Below are 20,486 nucleotides of genomic sequence, written 5' to 3'. Positions count from 1 at the left end.
GTAAATGTAAATGTAATGTATACTTGCGAATTAGAATCTTAAGTGTAACATAATTTTGTTGGGGAAAACTGAAATGCCCATCAAATTTCTCTCCCAGTTTGCTGAATGTGTTCTGAAGGAGGAGTCAATTGCCTTTTCAAATACGGACAAAGATGTTAACGTCATGAGAGAAGAAATAGCAGTCACTCTCCTCAATTTCTAATCTTTGGGATCGGTGTCCCTTCCACGGGACGGTTGAGCTAATGTAGGCTAATGCGATCAGTATGAGGTTGTAAGTAACAAGACAATTTCCCAGGACACTGATATTGGCAGAAAGCTTAAATTCTGGTTAATCTAAGTGCACTGTCCAATTTACAGTAGCTATTACAGTGAAAGAATACCATGCTATTGTTTGAGGAGTGTGCACAATTTTGAACATGAAAAGTTATTAATAAACAAATTAGGCACATTTGGGTAGTCTTAATACAACATTTTGAACAGAAATGCAATGGTTCATTGGATCCGTCTAAAACTTTGCACATACACTGATGCAATCTAGTGGCCAAAATCAAAATTGCACCTGGGCTGGAATAATACATTATGGCCTTTCTCTTGCATTTCAAAGATAGTACAAAAAAAATACAAAAGAACGGTTGGTATTATCTTTTACCAGATCTATTGTGTTATACTCTACTACATTCCTTTCACATTTCCATAAACTTCAAAGTGTATCCTTTCAAATGGTACCAAGAATATGCATACCCCTGCATATCCATATACATGTAAAGACGTATAGATTACTTGACATTATGTTTTGCTAGATGACACGAGCCAACTGTGCCACTTCTGTGGGGAGGTGGACAATAATGAGGAAGACACTTTCGGCAGGCAAGAAAATAGCCCCTCTAATTTACTTAATTTTGTGGCTAGAGTCAAATACTTTCTATAGAACAAACATCACGTCAGGATAGGCAACCAAATGAATAATTAATGTATGTGTGTTATATTAAACATAGAAGAGGGAGTTAAATGTAGGCAAGCAATAAACACTTCAGAACAACTACTAGTCGAATAAGACATGGGAAAGATGATGAATCATTTTGGCAAAGAGATTTATTTATAGACTAATACACTTGATACAAATAGCTAAACCGAAAACTGCAGAAATTACTAGCGCCTCCCCCACTATCAAACCGACATAAAAAATGTAACGAAATGCAGCCGAATGTGATTAGAAATCTCAACTAGCAAGCAAGTTGCAGCAATGACGAATTGAGTGCGTGCGCATTCACGCAAGGGGGGATTCTGTCAGGGGGGAGCTTTTCGGCACAACACCTGTTCTCCAGGCACCATCGCATGAGCCTGAAGCAAAAGACTGGCAAAACTTGTGTTTCTAAAAATGAATTCAAAGGCACTAATAAGTCCTTTTCATTTAATTTGTATTGAATTCTAAGTAAGTCACAGCATATATGCACAATTTATAGACTCTAATGATTTAATACAACGAAATGTAGTTTAAATGCTGAGCGCTTTTTTTATTTTTATTTTATTTATTTCACCTTTATTTAACCCGGTAGGCCAGTTGAGAACAAGTTCTCATTTACAACTGTGACCTGGCCAAGATAAAGCAAAGCAGTGCAACAAAAAAACAACACAGAGTTACACATGGGATAATCCAACGTACAGTCAATAACACAATAGAAAATCTGTATACAGAAAATCTGTGCAAATGAAGTAAGGAGGTAAGGCAATAAATAGGCCATAGTGGCGAAGTAATTACAATTTAGCAATTAACACTGGAGTGATAGATGTGCAGATGAGGATGTGCAAGTAGAAATACTGGTGCGCAAAAGAGCTGATTTTTTAAAATGTTATAAATATGGGGATGAGGTAGATAGTTGGTTGGATGGGCTATTTACAGATGGGCTGTGTACAGGTGCAATGATCGGCACGCTGCTCTGACAGCCGATGCTTGAAGTTAGTGAGGAAGATATAAGTCTCCAGCTTCAGTGATTTTTGTAATTCGTTCCAGTCATTGGCAGCAGAGAACTGGAAGGAAAGGTGGCCAAAGTAAGTGTTGGCTTTGGGGGTGACCAGTGAGATATACCTGCTGGAGTGCGTGCTACAGGTGGGTGCTGCTATGGTGACCAGTGAGCTGAGATAAGGCGGAGTATTACCTAGCAAAGACTTATAGATGACCTGGACCCAGTGGGTTTGCCGACAAATAGGTAGCGAGGGCCAGCCAACGAGAGCATACAGGTCGCAATGGTGGGTAGTATATGGGGCTTTGGTGACAAAACGGGTGGCACTGTGATAGACTGCATCCAATTTGCTGAGTAGAGTGTTGGAGGCTATTTTGTAAATGACATCGCCGAACTCAAGGATCGGCAGGATAGTCGGTTTTACAAGGGTATGTTTGGCATCATGAGTGAAGGAGGCTTTGTTGCGAAATAGGAAGCCGATAATAGATTTAATTTTGGATTGGAGATGCTTAATATGATGCTTTATGTCCCTACCAGCCTATTGTCTCATACTTGTAAATGCTTCACAATGTATTTCTTTGTAGGCTATAGCCTTGAAATAATTGAAATAATATAGCCAAAATAATCCACTTCTTAGGCTCCCTGTCTGTCTTCTGACCTTTTTAGAGTGTTTATATGCTGTTTAATATGACATGTCGCCTATTTGAAATTATGTTCGCTTCTTACATTCACCTTTTCATGTTTATTCAAATACTTTTCATTCAAATCATGTGTGTTGGTTTCAATACTTAAAAACCAATTGGTAGGTCCAGGTAGTCACAAAAATAAATGGGTGTTGGTTAAATTGTGATTTTAATGAATGGAGCGAATTTGGAGCAGCAGTTTTTTTTATTGTGAGCTCAGCATTTATTTTTTTTGCGAAGCTGTAGGAAAGGGCATGGCCACAGCAGCAGTGTGCAACCGCTCCATGAGCGATGAGCAGGACTCCACTCACATGGGCTACCTGCCCCTCCCCACAGAAGTATAGGTTACTGTAGCCTACTGACGACGTTACAAGTGTAATTCAGAAATTAGGGAGAGATATTCTGTGGGCCTAATTCAGATAATGCATGTCATAGCAAGATGCCTAGCGCTTTAAGGCAAGCTTCCTCTCTCACCCTCAAAATGTCAGTTGCATCTAGCACCCTACACTGTGACTGGAAGCACAGTGTGTGCTTGTCCTACTACTGTATACTACATATCTGACCAATAACTAACGTGTGACCAAAGCATTCACTTCTATTACTTGTGTGCATCCAGGTTTCCATCTGATTCCCTGATGAGGAGGCTTGATGACATTTGAGAGATAACATCCTTAGAAGTTTTAAGGATAATTAAAATGGATGAGAAGACCAAACGTTAATTTGAATAATGAGGGGGTTGGGAAGGAGAGTTAAAGAACTGCAATCCAAACCTCACACTGAGAACTAGAAAACACCAGTTAACTTGGAGATGACAAAGGGGAATAATTACTATGATTATATAGTAATATATAATACAGGATATATTATCATATAAATTATATACCGTAATTTCCGGACTATTAAGCGCACCTGAATATAAGCCGCACCCACTTAATAAAAAAAAAAGTTTTATTTTGAACATAAATAAACCGCACGTCTATAAGCCGCAGGTGCCTACCGGTACATTGAAACAAATGAACTTTACACAGGCTTTAACGAAACACGGCTTGTAACAAAAATAAATAGGCTTTAACGAAACACGGCTTGTAACAAAAATAAATAGGCTTTAACGAAACACGGCTTGTAACAAAAAATAAAAAATGTGCAGTAAACAGTAGCCTACCAAGAAAGTCATTGGTCACTATCTTCCTCCTCCTGTGCACTGAAACCACTGAAGTCCTCTCGTTCGGTGTCGGAGTTGAATAGCCTCAGAATTGCTTCATCCGATATTGGATCGTTTTCATTGTCGCTCTCGTCACTTTCATCCGGAGGCAAATCCCCCGCTGAGCCCTCTTCAACATGCAGCAGTCCAGCCTTTCGAAACCCATTGATGATAGTGGATATTTTGACAATGCTCCACGCTGTCAGGACCCACTGGCAGACTTGACCATAAGTTGCTCTTCGCATGCGGCCCGTTTTAGTGAAGGATTTCTCCACACTTGTCATCCAAGCCTCCCGCTGAACACGGAGCGCCACCTTAAATGCACGATTTACACTGATGTCGAGTGGCTGCAAATACTTTGTTGTACCCCCAGGAATCAGGGTGACAAAATAACTACCGTAATCAGAATGATGGGAAGTTTGAGAGCGCTCAATTTAATCTAAACAGTAAACAAAAAAGATGTTTGACCTTAACCCGTTCGGCAACTTCATTGGTCTAATGGAAGCTTCATGCTGCCAAAAAACTGAGCACGTCACAGAATGTGTTTTTTTGGAGAAAAAAATGTGAAAGCGGGAAAAATCCATATATTAGCCGCGTCATTGTTTAAGCCGCGACGTTCAAAGCCTGGGAAAAAAGTTGGGGCTTATAGTCCGGAAATTACGGTAGGTTGTCTATCTGTTGGGAGGATGTGTTAGGTAGATGTTTTGGGGTCGACACACACACATCCATACGGTAAACAGACCTGGGTTCAAATACTATTAGACATAATTTCAAATATGTGCTTGAGTGAACTTGCCTGTTGCAATAGAACCAATAATAAAGTCTCTAAATGACAAACCCCACCGACCTGCAGGCTAAAGCAAATGTAGAAAGTATTTGAAAGATTTACAAAAAGTATTTGAACCCAGGTCTGCCCCTACAGTATGTTCCTACCACAGTACCTGGAGGGCCAACTGATGACAGGCTGAGTGCCAGCAGCGTCATCTTCTGAGTCTGTCTGGAGAGACCAGTCGCTCTGAGACAACACTGCCTGGCTACAGGACCAATGTGGTGAAGATGACGACATAGCTTAGAATGGTGCTGGGTCATTTGGACTACTATAATACTGAGGTTATGTCCCAATTGCACCCTATTCCCTATATAGTGCACTACTTTTGACCAGGGCCCATAGGGCTCTGGTCAAAAGCAGTGCACTATGTCGGAAATATCAATATTAATCAATGCTATAAAGAAGACATTTAGACCACTCACTCACTCACTCACTCACTCACTCACTCACTCACTCACTCACTCACTCACTCACTCACTCACTCACTCACTCACTCACTCACTCACTCACTCACTCACTCACTCACTCACTCACTCACTCACTCACTCACTCACTCTCACTCTCTCTCACTCTCTCTCTCACAATGGTGGATACATGAAGATGTCTTACTCAGGCAGTTTACCATTGGAAACATTTTTCAAGGTTCCCGTCTTTGTAAGTGGGCTTTCCCTCTCTCGCGTGAGCATGCTTTTCTGCGTGAGCTTACGGTTCCTCCATAATCTCTGGCATGTTCATGCGAGAGAGTTAAGGCCCACTTACACAAACAGGATTTATTTTCAATGGGAAACTGCCCAATAACAGCTGGCACTGGTATAATTATTGTCACCGCCCTGCTCACCTCACCTGACCTGCCAAGAGAAGATTAGCCAGTGAGATGTCTCGCTTTCTCTACCGTCTCTGCTCTGGCCATAGAGTTGGATAGAGGGTGTTTTCAGAGGCAAAGATGAGCACTCTATCTAACTGTATGGGTCTGCCCTTACAGGGCAAGCTGTGAAACCCAACCAACTTAACAAATCCCCCATCATAAATCCCCCACAAAACCACACCCTGTAGCCCCTCTGCGGCTCCTGATGAGATACCCAGGCAGGCAGAGTACCTCCTCTATGAAACCAGAATAGTTCACAGTCCGGATACAACCCCCACTGGCACCACAAAAACACTGTTACCAACAACAGCACAAGGGCAACAAAATACTGCAACTACTCCTTAAAGTGGTCAGTCAATGGTGAAAGCAACCTGTTTTTTACCCAAGCCACTCCGCCCACCCCAGAGACAGTGGGAGCATTTATCAGTGTGCCAATATCTTTACATTCGTTGTTTTTGTACTCAGCACCTGCACCTATTTCATACTGAAAGCAACCTGAGCACAGAGATCAAACTCATTGGAGACAGAATGCAGTATGACATCAAAGCTGATCTGAACTCACCCCTGTCTGCTGAGGATGGCCTGAGCCTGCTGCTTGATGAACAGGTCCCCGGGGGAGATGCCGTAGCGTGTGGAGGGCAGGGAGGCCCGGCGGGCCGTACGAGGGGAGCTGGGGATGGCCGCCACGCTGCAGGATTCTCTGGAGGAGGCCCTGGATAGAGGAGGGCTGAGCTGCTGGATGGAGGGGGCCTGGGCATGATCATGGGGCCTGTTACTGGCTCCTCTGAGGCCCCCCCCTGGCATTGTCCTCTCCTGGGCCCGCCGGTAGTTCTCCAGGTTCATCATCCTCTCCCGCTCTGAGAAGGTGCCGGCCCTCTCCTGGGTGGGCGGAGGGGCTTGAGTATGGGTAGGGCCTGCATGGGCTGGACCGTGACCTGAGGCAGGAGCGTGGCCAGGAGTAGGCTCAGCAGGGTGAGCCTGCATGTAGATCCTGCCCACTCCAGAGCTGTAGGGAGTTCTGCGGGAACTCTCCCGGCCTCCTCCTCCTCCTCCTTCCTCCACCTCCTGTCTTTCTCTATCTCTGTCTCTCCTACGCTCTGTGACTGCTGGGGCCCCTCTCTCCGAGGCGTCAGACTCTCTACGTGAGCACGAGTAGCGAGGACTGTAGTCCATGTCTATCTCCTGGTCCAAGAGGATGCCGTAACGCTCAGAGAGCTGGCGCCGGCGCTCTGCTTTGTAGCGGGCGATCCGCTCGGCCTTGGAACTGAGGCTGGCTGCGTCCACTGGGCCATCGGAAGGGGATAGGACAGGCTCTGCATGGGGGTGGGCGGCCGGTCCAGGATGGTCCCCCGGTCTGCCCCGGGTCCTAGACTGTCTGTCTGGGGAGGACACCGGCATCTGTGGGACCTCCACCTGCTCTCTGCTGTAACGTCTCACTGTGGAACGAGGAGGGAGACAAGCACACAGTAAGGATGTGTCCCAAATGGCACTCTGTTCCCTTTATAGTTCACCACTAGTGCCCACTGCATGGGCACTACTATATAGGGAACAGGGTGCCATTTGGGACGTACCCTAAATCATATGAACACAACAATGTCTCAAACATGGCATGGTCTCACTGTGGAACCAGGAGAAACCCAGACGCACAGTTAAACATACAGGCAGACCTACCATGCCTCTCTCCCAAATATAATCTTTCTCCATCCCAAAATAATCAGAACCTAACAACCCATGCTCTGAATAAGGGTCTAGGTGTCATATGCATTCCCCCTCACTAGCATACATTATGAGGCTTCACTTTTTCTTTACGAGGAGCTTAAAAATCTAAGTACAGTAGGCCAAGTCTACAGTATATGTTTCATACAGGGCTTGCATTGCCTTGTGTGGTCAGTATAAGTACCCATGACTGGCTCACAGGGGTCTGAGGCCCGGGTGTATCGTGGCGGGTCCTCCTCCAGCATGCGGTTGGCCACCAGGCCGGCACAGCTCGGTATCAGGGCAAGAGGAACCTCACTCTCGATACCCTCCAGGCGCCTGGCTATCCTTTCCTTCCTACTTCATACCAGGCAGAGACAGACAGAGGGATATAGATATATTATAATATCATATATTGCAATTTTTCAAATATTTCTTTTCAAGTCTCTTTTGCAAGGGCGCCCTGCATCTCAACAAGTACACAACAATTACACAATCAAGGCAGCATAGGAGCATAGGAAATACACCAACAAAATATAACATAATCATGAAAAACAAGCACATTCCTCAGTAAAGAGGTCCTCAACAGACTTCTGTTTATACAGGAGAGGTTTGCAAAATTCCAGGTTTTCCAAAAATCTCAGAATTAGAATGGAGTAAGCAAGACATAAGGAAAACCTGGGAATGTTGGGGAAATTTCCAGAATTTTGCAGCCCTACACAGTAACAACATGAAACGGTCTGAGGTAACTACGAGAGTTGATGAGAACTGAAGGATGTATGAAAAGGAGGGACAGATGGAGGGTTGTCAAGGATTACGATTTTGACATATGCAAACATACCTGTTCATTTCTAAATCACTCGAGACAATGCTTTCAAAATGTTTCTTTAATTCTGAAACTGGGAAAAAATATATATAAAATATTACAAAACATGGCACGACAGTAATCTGTTAGTTAGTTCATTATTCCTATCGCAATAACTATGTGTGCGTCCCAAAATCCCCTACACATAGTTTACTACATGTGAAAAGTAGTGCACTGTATATAGAATAGGGTGCCATTTGGGATGCTGTCTGTGTTTGGGAAGAAGCTCACCCTTGGGTAGGGCTGACAGAAGATTGGCATCGATATCAGTGGCACTCTTGACCAGCTCGGTCTTGTCCCTGAAGGAAAAGTCGTTCTGAAAGCTGAAAGTAAAAGAGTTCCAAAGAATTTAGCATCTTATCATGAGACTATTGCTACTGAAGACGTACTGTATATAAGTTGTATACCAGTCTTCAGTGAGGTGCCCACACAAATTCGTACTGGATATATCATCTCACATATTGGACATATTACATTTACATTGTAGTCATTTAGCAGACGCTCTTATCCAGAGCGACTTACAGTAGTGAATGCATACATTTCATATATTATTAAAAAAATTTGGTCAAATGACAAAAAAAATGATACTATCTCATGTTTCTGTAGCGTGAGGCAGCTTGATGTACAAGTACACCCCCTGGACAGCACACTAGTCTCTCGCAGGTGCCTAATCCAACTCCTTAACGCTGAGTGCCAAGCATAGGGTTCCATTTTTAGAGTCTTTGGTATAACCCGAGCTGGGATCGAACCTCCAATCTTCCAATCTCAGAGCTGACACTCTAACCAAAATGCCACTAAGTTGCTGACTTTGATAAACCATTTTAAGATTGTGAACACACCATCATGTCTACTACTATTACTGTATTGACTGCCTTTAAGTGGATAAACATACTGTCAGTCCCCAGGGTCAGTTCGGGTAATTTTGTACTGTGCTTCGACTTCCGTGAGGGAAGAGGGATCTAGCTAAGAACTAGGTTAACCCCTAACCCTAACATGGCACACCTCCAGGAAACGATCAGGATCATGTCCTAGTGGTTTTATCCAGAGCAATCAAAAGGACACATAGCCAGGCAAGTATCTTCTAAACATCTCTGCCGTCACAATTAAACATTCTGACCCACTTACTTGTCAATCAAAAGATCTCATAATGGTCCGATGTGAAACAGAACAACTCTATGAAACATTACTGAATGACCACATGACCATAGAAATCCAATAATTCACAAATTAAATGAATTATAGTATCTCTACTTAATGTATCTCTGATTCTCCACCCCAACCTGGCCTCAGAGCAAAACGTATTATATTTTACTAAAATCCATGCCACTCCATTTATTATGTTACTTTACTTTAGGTTACATTACATTTGCCTACCAATGTAATAGCGGTCATACAATATAATAGGAATTATAGGACGTATAGTATCCTATGTCTTGATCGCAACAGTTTGCTTTGACCCGTTTAGTATGATATATTACGTTCGACTGCTTTAGTATGATATGCCACGTTCAACTGCTTTAGTATGATATATGTAATAACATTAGATTAGTGTAAGCATTGGTAGGAAGGAATGTTTAACATTGTTAAATCCATTTCAGGAAGTTTGCAAGTGCATAATTTTGGAAAAAGGGTGGAGAATATTGACATAGACTAGCTTTGAATGGATACAGCAAATGAGCTGTCAGTTACAGAAGTACACTAATTCCATCAAGATAGGAGGGAGGGACTACTGAATGGAGGTATTACAGTTCTGTTCTGCCATTTGAACAAAGTATCTTAGGATAAGCTGCTCCAAGCATGTCCAGCTTTTAATGCTTACTGGGCTAATTTTGCCCAGTAAGCATTAAAAGCTGGAGTATTTTGTTGCCCTTGTGCTGTTGTTGGTAACGGTGTTTTTGTGGTGCCAGTGGGGGTTGTATCCAGACTGTGGACTGTTCTGGTTTCATAGAGGAGGTACTCTGCCTGCCTGGGTATCTCATCAGGAGCCTAGTCTAAAACCAGTCTGAAGAACCTACCCTTATCCTTGTCTATCCCTATCTTGATGATGTAGCAGATATAACAACATGGGGCCAATAGCATGTTCTTCAGGATTACAATGTGTAATGTTTGCAATAACAACCTGATCAAATGACCTTACATTTGTTAACTTTCATCTGAAGTTTAATGTTGGCTCAATCACTTTCTTTGATAAAAACACTCTCTTTCTGACGCATAATTGTGCGTGCCACAACACTACTGTGAAATGGGTCTACTGTATATGTTAGAATATGACAAGTGAAAAGTGCATACAAAATGGTTTCCTCCACCTTAGAGTTTCTGTTGGCAATGGGGTTGAAGTGCAGAGTTTGACATGAGCCTCAGTTCCAAAGCCTAGAGAAACAGACAGAGAAAATATGTTAGAAAAATATGTTCTACTTCTGTGTATGTTAATTGGTTTGATTTTACCTGTCACACAGTATGGTGAAACAGGGTGGTGAAACGCGCCAAATGACTTAACTGATAAAAAGGACTGACTACATAAATATAACAAAGACATATCAAGAATGTGTCAGAGTGGACCAAAACCAGGAATCCACCACATTTTACAATGACTCAATCTTCCATTGCAATCTGACGAAAAAGCATATTACGTCATCATCATAACCTAAATGGAAACATGATGGAATTACACACTGTAGATAACCAGCACCAGCTACGGTGACTAACTCTAGACTCCAGCCTAAATAAGGCATTCACTTCTTCAATATCAATCAATAACCATTGGAAAATGAGAGCGAAACAACAGCTTTTTCAATAAAAGATCTAATAATACTGCTGCTACCTTGCTCTCCAACCAAGCTCCATGAAGTGAAGAATCATTTTTATCAACCTCCACTGTCATCTAAAACGTTTTGCTGTGAGGTGGTGGGGAGGTAGTTTGAATTAATGTTTTCATCTAATTAGCTAAACAAAACTTGTTTAAACAATGAAATTGTCGTGGAAAATCAGCTTTGTTTACATAGTGGGGGATGAAAATAATGTAATTTAGACTGTAATGATCTCCAAAAATTGACGCATTAGGTCATCGCACCATTGATATAGCAACGGACGCTAATAGCTTATCGAATCCCATTGTGACGCGGGGGGGACGGGGGATCGGGGGGACTTTTTGGCAGGGGGATACTATTTTGCATGACAGGCCTCCAAAAGGCTAGAGCCAGCCCTGAGTATGTGTGGGTGGGTGCAGGTGTTGTCATGGGTGGTGGCCTGAGAGCAAATGTGTCAATCAGGTCATCTAAATCAGAGACAGGTCAGTCGTCCACCCATGACAATGTCCAGTTGGTTCGTGGGCAGCCGTGCGAAAAGGACATGCCAAAGACGAGCTTAGGAGACTGTCTGTCAAAAGTGAGCTCAGTGAAGAAAGGGATTTTCTATAAATACACAGAGGGAAGCACAAGGTGAAAAATAGACCCTGTTAAACAAACTGCACCTCGTCTCAAGGCAGGCAGGAATCACAGGAGCGAATAGACTTACCATGTGTCCATCCTCAGTTAAAGTCATGGAAACCACCCTCTTTATCAGCCTTCATAGTCTGATCGGACAATGACAGAGTAGGAGTGTTGATCTAGGATCAGGTCCCCCCTCTCCATTCATTATAATATAAAAGAACTAACAGATCCTAGCGGAAATCTCAATGGATCAGCACTCCTAAGACGCTTGATACATACAAGCCCTGAAGAGCATGGATGAGAGGGGTATAATGATTTGCAGCAATACAGTAATAAAGTACCAAGGATAAAGCACCTGTTGACTACTAGGGAAGTTTGTATCAGATGAGAAGAAAGTAATAAAGAAACAGCATCAGGTACACTTCTTCAGTCCACATGGACAAATAGATACTTCATTCATTATTCAATGGTGCTACTGCAGCTGTAGCAGCCCTTGCACATACGCACGCACATACCCATACACGCACGCACATACATGCACGCACATACACGCACGCACGCACGCACGCACGCACGCACGCACGCACACACACACACACACACACACACACACACACACACACACACACACACACACACACACACACACACACACACACACACACACACACACAGTCAAAGCCAGTTGAGTCCCTAAGAGAGCATGCACCAAATCAAAGTAACTCATGTCCTTGGAATCTCTCACTCACTGCACAACACAAGGACAGTTCCTTACTATGAATGGTCAATAAGTGCTAACTACTAAGTCAAAGCCTACCACACACACACACACACACACTCCAGAGTCCCCTCCTCCTCCTTGCCCTTACCTTGCCCACCGACACTGTATTTGACATGCCTCAGATAATTAGTGATCCGTGGGTTCCGGAACATGTTTGAAGGGAAGCTGAAGACAGACAGAACATACGCTGCTGACAGGCTCCCTGTTGTCCCAGGTTGTCCCACAGCTAGCGGTGCTTACAGACAGTCACAGCAACAGTGATGCAGACAAACTGACACACTGTGGCAGTGAGGTACTACACAGACAAACACACACACAGCGAGGCAAGTAGCATTAAGGCCTGACCACACTGAGTGGATCGCCAGCTCAGACCAGCAGCCTAAAAGACAGACAGACACTGTATGTGTGTGTGCGTGCGTGCGTGCATGTGTGAGCTCAGCCAGGGAGATCAGCGCCAATAGAGGGACAGACAAAGTGAGAAGAGAGAGTAAGAGAGAGAGGAGAGAGAGAGACAGGTGTAAGCAAAAGAGAGAGAGAGAGAGGGGAAGAGAGAGGGGGAGAGAGAGAGAGACAGGTGTAAGCAAAAGAGAGAGAGAGAGAGAGGGGAAGAGAGAGGGGGAGAGAGAGAGAGATGAGAGGCAGGAGGCAGCGTGCTAAAGCTGCTAAGAGCCCCTAATCAGATTACAGACAGAAATTAGCTCTGATGATAAAAACGCTGAAAATGGATTGGAGGACAGTGCCAGGAGGACTGAGGAGTGTAGCACACACACACACACACACACACACACACACACTCACACATGTACACACACACTGGCATAGACTTGTTGGAAACCTGGACAGGTTTCAATAATGCAGCACAATGGTGAAATAGTTCAGACAGTGCCCAATAATGGACAAGAAATACCACTTGTTTAAGTCCTCACAAATAGAGTAGGACTATAGGGAGGGGAAGCAGAAGAGAGAAGGGGCAGAGAGAGAGGCAGAGAGAGAGGCAGAAATAGCATGGAAGGAAAGAGATAGTGTGAGAGAGAGAAAGAGAGAGCAAGGCAGAGAGAGAGAGCATGGGGAGAAAGAGATAGTGTGTGTGTGAGAGAGAGACAGAGAGGCACACAAAAAACGATACATACCTCGGCCTAAACATCAGCGCCACAGGTAACTTCCACAAAGCTGTGAACAAGCTGAGAGACAAGGCAAGAAGGGCCTTCTATGCCATCAAAAGGAAAATAAAATGTGACATACCAGTTAGGATCTGGCCAAAAATACTTGAATCAGTTATAGAACCCATTGCCCTTTATGGTTGTGAGGTCTGGGGTCCACTCACCAACCAATAATTCACAAAATGGGACAAACACCAAATTGAGACTCTGCATGCAGAATTCTGCAATAACATCCTCCATGTACAGCGTAAAACACCAAATAATGCATGCAGAGCAGAATTGGGCCGATACCCGCTAATGATCAAAATCCAGAAAAGAGCAGTTAAATTCTACAACCACCTAAAAGGAAGGCAGCAGAGACGGCCCTAGAAGCTATTATTACACTCAGGTGTTTCTATTTCCTCATTATGATTTCCCCCTTTAAAGAGGTGTGTTTGCTGTTCCCTTTGCAGAAGCTTGATTTTGGTTGCCCTGTGTGTGTTTGTCGAGTGAGTGAGTGAGTGAGTGAGTGAGTGAGTGAGTGAGTGAGTGAGTGAGTGAGTGAGTGAGTGAGTGAGTGAGTGAGTGAGTGAGTGAGTGTCTAGTGTTTGTTGTTTTCTCCTGGGTTACTGTGATCCTAATGTTATCTTTTCTCAGTAAAGTATTTATGTTTATCCTTAATCATTGATTCCTCATGTGGTCCATTCTCTGCACCTGAGTTCAACCTCACCACGCCATAGCAAGCAGAGATTACCCTGATCAGGAATGTGATAACCCAGTAAGAAGCACTGTTGGGACGGCAGCAAGGACAACTCTCTCAAATCTCAGAGACCCTCCCGCCACTTACCGATTCCCTCCAACCACGGCACGTCTCCAACCCATGAGGAGCCAATGCCCAAGTCTCTTCGCCCAGTGCTACAGGCGTCCCCGTAGTTCCTCCAGGGAACCTGCACCTGGAACCCAAGATCCCAGCCCCAGAGCGGTATGACGGCCACCCGGGAGGATGCAAGGGTTTCCTCATTCAGTGTTCTCTGGTGTTCGAGATACAGCCCTCCTCGTTCCACACTGATCGGCCATGATCGCCTACATCATCTCCCTACTCTCAGGCAAAGACCTGGCGTGGGCAACGGCGGAGTGGGAACAGCAGCCACCATCCTGCAGCTCTATATTAGTCTTCACTGCCGAGCTGAGACAAGTCTTCGACCACCCAGTCGGCGGACAAGAAGCGGCCAGCCAACTGTTAAACATCTGCCAAGGGGGCAGACCAGTGGCTGACTTCGCCATTGGCTCCGGTCAAGTGGAATATTAGACCAAGCCCATTCTACTGCAGGTTGGGGTGAACCACTCAGAGAGACTTAATTTCTTTTGATCTCTGCTCCAGAGAATCCCCTTATGCTAGGGTTACCACTGGCTAGCTCTACATAACTCCCTAGTCTACTGGTCCATGGGACACCTACTAGACTGGGGTAATGACTGCCAGACTAAATTTCTTCGACCCCCATCAAGAGCTTCGCCGTGTCCTCCTGCATCCATTGAAGATCAAGACATCCCTCCCGAATACTTCGCCCTCTGGGAGGCCTTCAGTAAGAAAGAAAGCCGCCCGGCTCCACACCTCCCCGGGGCCGTCTGTACTCCCTCTCGACCCCTTAAGCAGCAGTCATGGACAATTACATCCGGGAGTCGCTGGAGGCAGGTTTCATTTGTCCCTCTACATCCCCAGCTGGTGCAGGCTTCTTCTTTGTGGGTAAGAAGGATGGAGGCCTGCGTCCTTGCATCGATTACAGAGGGCTGAACCGGATTACGATCATGAATCGTTATCCCCAATTCTTCACCAAACTGGACCTCCTCAAGGCTTACAATCTGGTGAGAATCAGGGAGGAAGATGAGTGGAAAACTGCCTTTAACACCCCTAGTGGTCACTATGAGTATTTAGTCATGCCCTTTGGATTACCGAACTCACCGGCAGTCTTTCAAGCATTGGTCAATGACACCCTTAGGGATATGTTGAATCAGTTCGTCTTTGTTTACCTCGACGACATTCTGATCTTCTTGGAAACCCTTCCGGAACACATACTGCACGTCTGTCAAGTCCTGAGACGCCTCCTGCAGAGTCAACTATATGTCAAGATTGAGAAGTGTGAGTTCCATGTATCCCAAGTTTCCTTCCTGGGTCACATTATCTCTACTGCAGGCATCCAAATGGATCCCATAAAGGTTGAGGCAGTTGCCGATTGGCCCAATGCCACCTAACTCAAGCAGGTCCAGCGGTTCCTCGGGTTTGACAATTTTTACAGGCGACAATATTTTACAGGCGTTTTATATGGAACTTTGGTGCGGTGGCAGTGCCTCTCACGGTTCTAACCCGCAAGTCCCAGAACCATTTTTGCTGGACTCCGGAGCAGGGACGGTTCTTTCACAGTGGAACGAGGAGGGCAAGAAACTGCACCCATTCACCTTTCTCAACATGGCGGTTCTCGGCAGCGGAACGCAACAACGATGTAGGCAACCGGGAGCTCTTGGCAGTTAAGTGGGCCCTTGAGGGGTGGAGACACTGGTTGGAGGGGGCACCTTATCCTTTCGTAATCTAGACAGATCATAAGAACTTGGTCTCCATTCAAGAAGACAAGAGGTTGAACGCTCGCCAGGCTAGGTGGGCTCTGTTTTTTTAACAGGTTCAATTTCACACTAGCCTATAGCCCGGGATCCAAGAATCAGAAGGCAGACGCACTGTCTCGCCAACATGATGTCTCTAACGAGGAGAGGGACCCCGAGCCCATCATCCCCAGCTCACGCATCTACTTCCATCTTTAAAACATAAAACATCAAACAGGGCAGGGACTCGGGAGGAATAACAATACATAGTGTAACCATCATCTGTGTACATTTTGTTTATTTATTAGCCATTCTTTCTTTTTATAATCGTATTTTTATTTAATTAAATGTATCGACCGAAGATTACACAATACAACAGCAGTAGTTTTGTACTGTATACATGACTATATGTACTTATTATAATCACTACTGAAATTAACTGCATTTCATTATCCTCATTGCATTGTACTGTATTTACTGAAATGCTTTACCACTACTGCTCTGGCAATATCTACTGTCTGTTTCCAAAGCAGTTAGAATCTGGAGTGTCAACTATTAACCCCATAACTTATACACAGACATAGGCAGCCGTACCAAACAGTAGGGCTGCGTCCCAAATGCACCCTATTCAAAAGTAGTGCACTTCATAGGAAATAGGGTGCCATTTGAGAAGCAGTCTTTGTTCCTGAATTAGCAGAGATGTACAGTATACCAGAGGGTCGATACCTGACAAATTAGAGCTAGCCTATTGTGGTACCCACTGAGAGTTAATGGAGATTGGACTCACTGCAGAGAACAACACTGTACTGAGGCTTTACACTGTGAACATGAAAATAGAACCAAAGTGTAGCCATACACACACACACACACACCGAACATAACACTGTCAGTGTCTTTTTGGATATTGGAAATGCTTTGCATTTATAAAGACAACATGATTTGTCTCTCTTGAATGGCACCACGTGGGCTTAGGTGGCAATGTTTACACATTTAACTCTGCCTCACCCTTGCCCCTCCCGAGTCCACCTGCCTCCCTCCACTCCCAGTAGTCAACCCTAATAAGGCAACGTGTTAGCTGAGTGGCTGCCTGATGAAGGGAGAGAGAGAGGTCACCCAGTGTTTACCACCAGTGTGTGTGTGTGTAAATGTGTGTGTGTGCTCGCTTTCCCTCTCCTTCCTCTCCTCACCCACCTTCCTGGCAGCAATCACGGCAACAAACATGATCCCTGTGAGTCCCCCCCCCCCACCACGTTGACCCCTCCCCCCACCCCATCTCCCACCACCTGCCCTCCCTAGGCACATCTGGCTGTCTCTTTTCCCAAAAGGCCACAACACCCATCACACAAACATACAATCCAAAACAGCCCCCAGTCCCCACAGCACACAGGGGCACGTCGACATAAACTCAGCAAAAAAAGAAACGTCCTCTCTCTGTCAACTGTGTTTATTTTCAGCAAATTTAACGTGTAAATATTTGTATGAACATGACAGGATTCAACAACTGAGATATAAACTGAACAAGTTCCACAGACATGTGACAAACAGTATTGGAATAATGTGTCCCTGAACAAAGGGGGGGTCAAAATCTAAATTCATAGTGTGGCCACCAGCTGCATTAACCTGTTAGGGCTAGGGGGCAGTATTGACACAGCCGGATAAAAAACGTACCCGATTTAATCTGGTTACTACTCCTGCCCAGTAACTAGAATATCCATATAATTATTGGCTTTGGATAGACAACACCCTAAAGTTTCTAAAACTGTTTGAATGGTGTCTGTGAGTATAACAGAACTCATATGGCAGGCCAAAACCTGAGAAGATTTCAAGCAGGAAGTGGCATGTCTGAGAAGTAGTGTTTCATCTTGGCTCTTTTTATTGAAGACTCAGGATCTGTGCAATAACGTGACACTTCCTACGGCTTCCATAGGCTCTCAGAGCCCGGGAAAAAGCTGAACGATATCGAGGCAGGCTCTGGCTGAAACACTTTATCGCTTTTGGCAAGTGGCCACTCAGAGTACTCTGGGCTTAGGCGCGTGCCCGCGTCGACCGAATGCTTTCTTTTCCTTTGTCTGTTTAACTAAACGCAGATTCCCGGTCGGAATATTATCGCTTTTTTAGGAGAAAAATGGCATAAAAATTGATTTTAAACAGCGGTTGGCATGCTTCGAAGTACGGTAATGGAATATTTCGATTTTTTTTGTCACGAATTGCGCCATGCTCGCCACCCTTATTTACCCTTTAGGATAGTGTCTTGAACGCACGAACAAAACGCCGCTATTTGGATATAACGATGGATTATTTTGGACCAAACCAACATTTGTTATTGAAGTAGAAGTCCTGGGAGTGCATTCTGACGAAGACAACAAAGGTAATAACATTTTTCTTATAGTAAATCTGACTTTGATGAGTGCTAAACTTGCTGGGTGTCTAAATAGCTAGCCCTGTGATGCAGGGCTATCTACTGAGAATATTGCAAAATGTGCTTTCACCGAAAAGCTATTTTAAAATCGGACATATCGAGTGCATAGAGGAGTTCTGTATCTATAATTCTTAAAATAATTGTTATGCTTTTTGTGAACGTTTATCGTGAGTAATTTAGTAAATTCACCGGCAGTGTTCGGTGGGAATGCTAGTCACATGCTAGTCACATGCTAATGTAAAAAGCTGGTTTTTGATATAAATATGAACTTGATTGAACAAAACATGCATGTATTGTATAACATAATGTCCTAGGGTTGTCATCTGATGAAGATCATCAAAGGTTAGTGCTACATTTAGCTGTGGTTTGGGTTTATGTGACATTATATGCTAGCTTGAAAAATGGGTGTCTGATTATTTCTGGCTGGGTACTCTGCTGACATAATCTAATGTTTTGCTTTCGTTGTAAAGCCTTTTTGAAATCGGACAGTGTGGTTAGATTAACGAGAGTCTTATCTTTAAAATGGTGTAAAACAGTCATATTTTTGAAAAATTGAAGTAATAGCATTTCTAAGGTATTTGAATAACGCGCCACAGGATTCAACTGGCTGTTGAGTAGGTGGGACGATTTCAAGCGTCCCACCTAGCCCATAGAGGTTAAGCACTGCAGTGCATCTCCTCCTCATGGACTGCACCAGATTTGCCAGTTCTTGCTGTGAGATGTTACCCCACTCTTCCACCAAGGCACCTGCAAGTTCCTGGACATTTCTGGGGGGAATGGCCCTAGCCCTCACCCTCCGTTCCAACAGGTCCCAGATGTGCTCAATGGGATTGAGATCCGGGCTCGTTGCTGGCCATGGCAGCACACTGACATTCCTGTCTTGCAGGAAATCACACACAGAACGAGCAGCATGGCTGGTGGCATTGTCATGCTGGAGGGCCATGCCAGGATGAGACTGCAGGAAAGGTACCACATGAGGGAGGAGGATGTCTTCCCTGTAATGCACAGTGTTGATATTTCATGCAATGACAACAAGCTCTGTCCGATGATGCTGTGACACACCACCGCAGACCATGATGGACCCTCCACCTCCAAATCGATCATGCTCCAGAGTACAGGCCTCGGTGTAACGCTCATTCCTTCGACGATAAACGCGAATCCAACCATCACCCCTGGTGAGACAAAACCGCAACTCGTCAGTGAACTTTTTGACAGTCCTGTCTGGTCCAGCGACGGTGGATTTGTGCCCATAGGCAACATTGTTGCCGGTGATGTCTGGTGAGGACCTGCCTTACAACAGGCCTACAAGCCTTCAGTCCAGCCTCTCTCAGCCTATTGCGGAAAGTCTGAGCAGTGATGGAGGGATTGTGCGTTCCTGGTGTAACTCGGGCAGTTGTTGCCATCCTGTACCTGTCCCGCAGGTGTGATGTTCGCATGTACCAATCCTGTGCAGGTGTTGTTACATGTGGTCTGCCACTGCGAGGACAATCAGCTGTCCGTCCTGTCTCCCTGTAGCTCTGTCTTAGGCGTCTCACAGTACGGACATTGCAATTTATTGCCCTGGCCACATCTGCAGTCCTCATGCCTCCTTGCAGTATGCCTAAGGCACGTTCACGCAGATGAGCAGGGACCCTGGGCATCTTTCTTTTGGTGTTTTTCAGAGTCAGTAGAAATGCCTCTTTAGTGTCCTAAGTTTTCAGAACTGTGACCTTAATTGCCTACCGTCTGTAAGCTGTTAGTGTCTTAACGACCGTTCCACAGGTGCATGTTCATTAATTGTTTATGCTTCATTGAACAAGCATGGGAAACAGTGTTTAACCCTTTACAATGAAGATCTGTGAAGTTATTTGAATTTTTACGAATTATCTTTGAAAGACAGGGTCCTGAAAAAGGGGTGTTTCTTTTTTTGCTGAGTTTAGTTGCACGTGAAAGAACGCTACATTGTATTTGGTCCAATCAGTTAACCTGGCACAAGTTAGTCCTATAACTTGTGTAAATATTACCTATAATACCTCACCAGCTGACAGT

The 20,486-nt window shown here is 44.6% G+C and overlaps 1 protein-coding gene across 20 annotated transcripts in view; it reads right to left on the bottom strand.

Annotated features, from left to right (window-relative positions):
- LOC106600477 (supervillin) overlaps positions 1–20,486 on the bottom strand; it is a 79,977-nt gene that overhangs the window by 41,000 nt on the left and 18,491 nt on the right. For 9 of the 20 annotated variants that reach the window (XM_014191848.2, XM_014191849.2, XM_014191842.2 and 6 more), the window contains 6 exons: positions 10,406–10,469; positions 8,331–8,422; positions 8,076–8,133; positions 7,440–7,594; positions 6,102–6,975; positions 4,787–4,879 (listed from right to left, as the gene is read on the bottom strand). In XM_014191848.2, coding sequence (XP_014047323.2) covers positions 4,787–4,879; positions 6,102–6,975; positions 7,440–7,594; positions 8,076–8,083 — 1,130 coding nt within the window. In that variant the 5' untranslated portion in view covers positions 8,084–8,133; positions 8,331–8,422; positions 10,406–10,469. Of the gene's footprint in view, positions 1–4,786; positions 4,880–6,101; positions 6,976–7,439; positions 7,595–8,075; positions 8,134–8,330; positions 8,423–10,405; positions 10,470–12,396; positions 12,739–20,486 lie in introns of those variants that run through there. The other 11 variants (XM_014191845.2, XM_014191852.2, XM_014191853.2 and 8 more) reach the window with 8 other exon arrangements.

The sequence above is a fragment of the Salmo salar genome, chromosome ssa03 (assembly GCF_905237065.1).
Source record: "Salmo salar chromosome ssa03, Ssal_v3.1, whole genome shotgun sequence".
Taxonomy (NCBI): Eukaryota; Metazoa; Chordata; class Actinopteri; order Salmoniformes; family Salmonidae; genus Salmo; species Salmo salar.
Note: the sequence above shows the minus strand (reverse complement) of the source record. Positions and strands in the feature narration are given on the sequence as shown.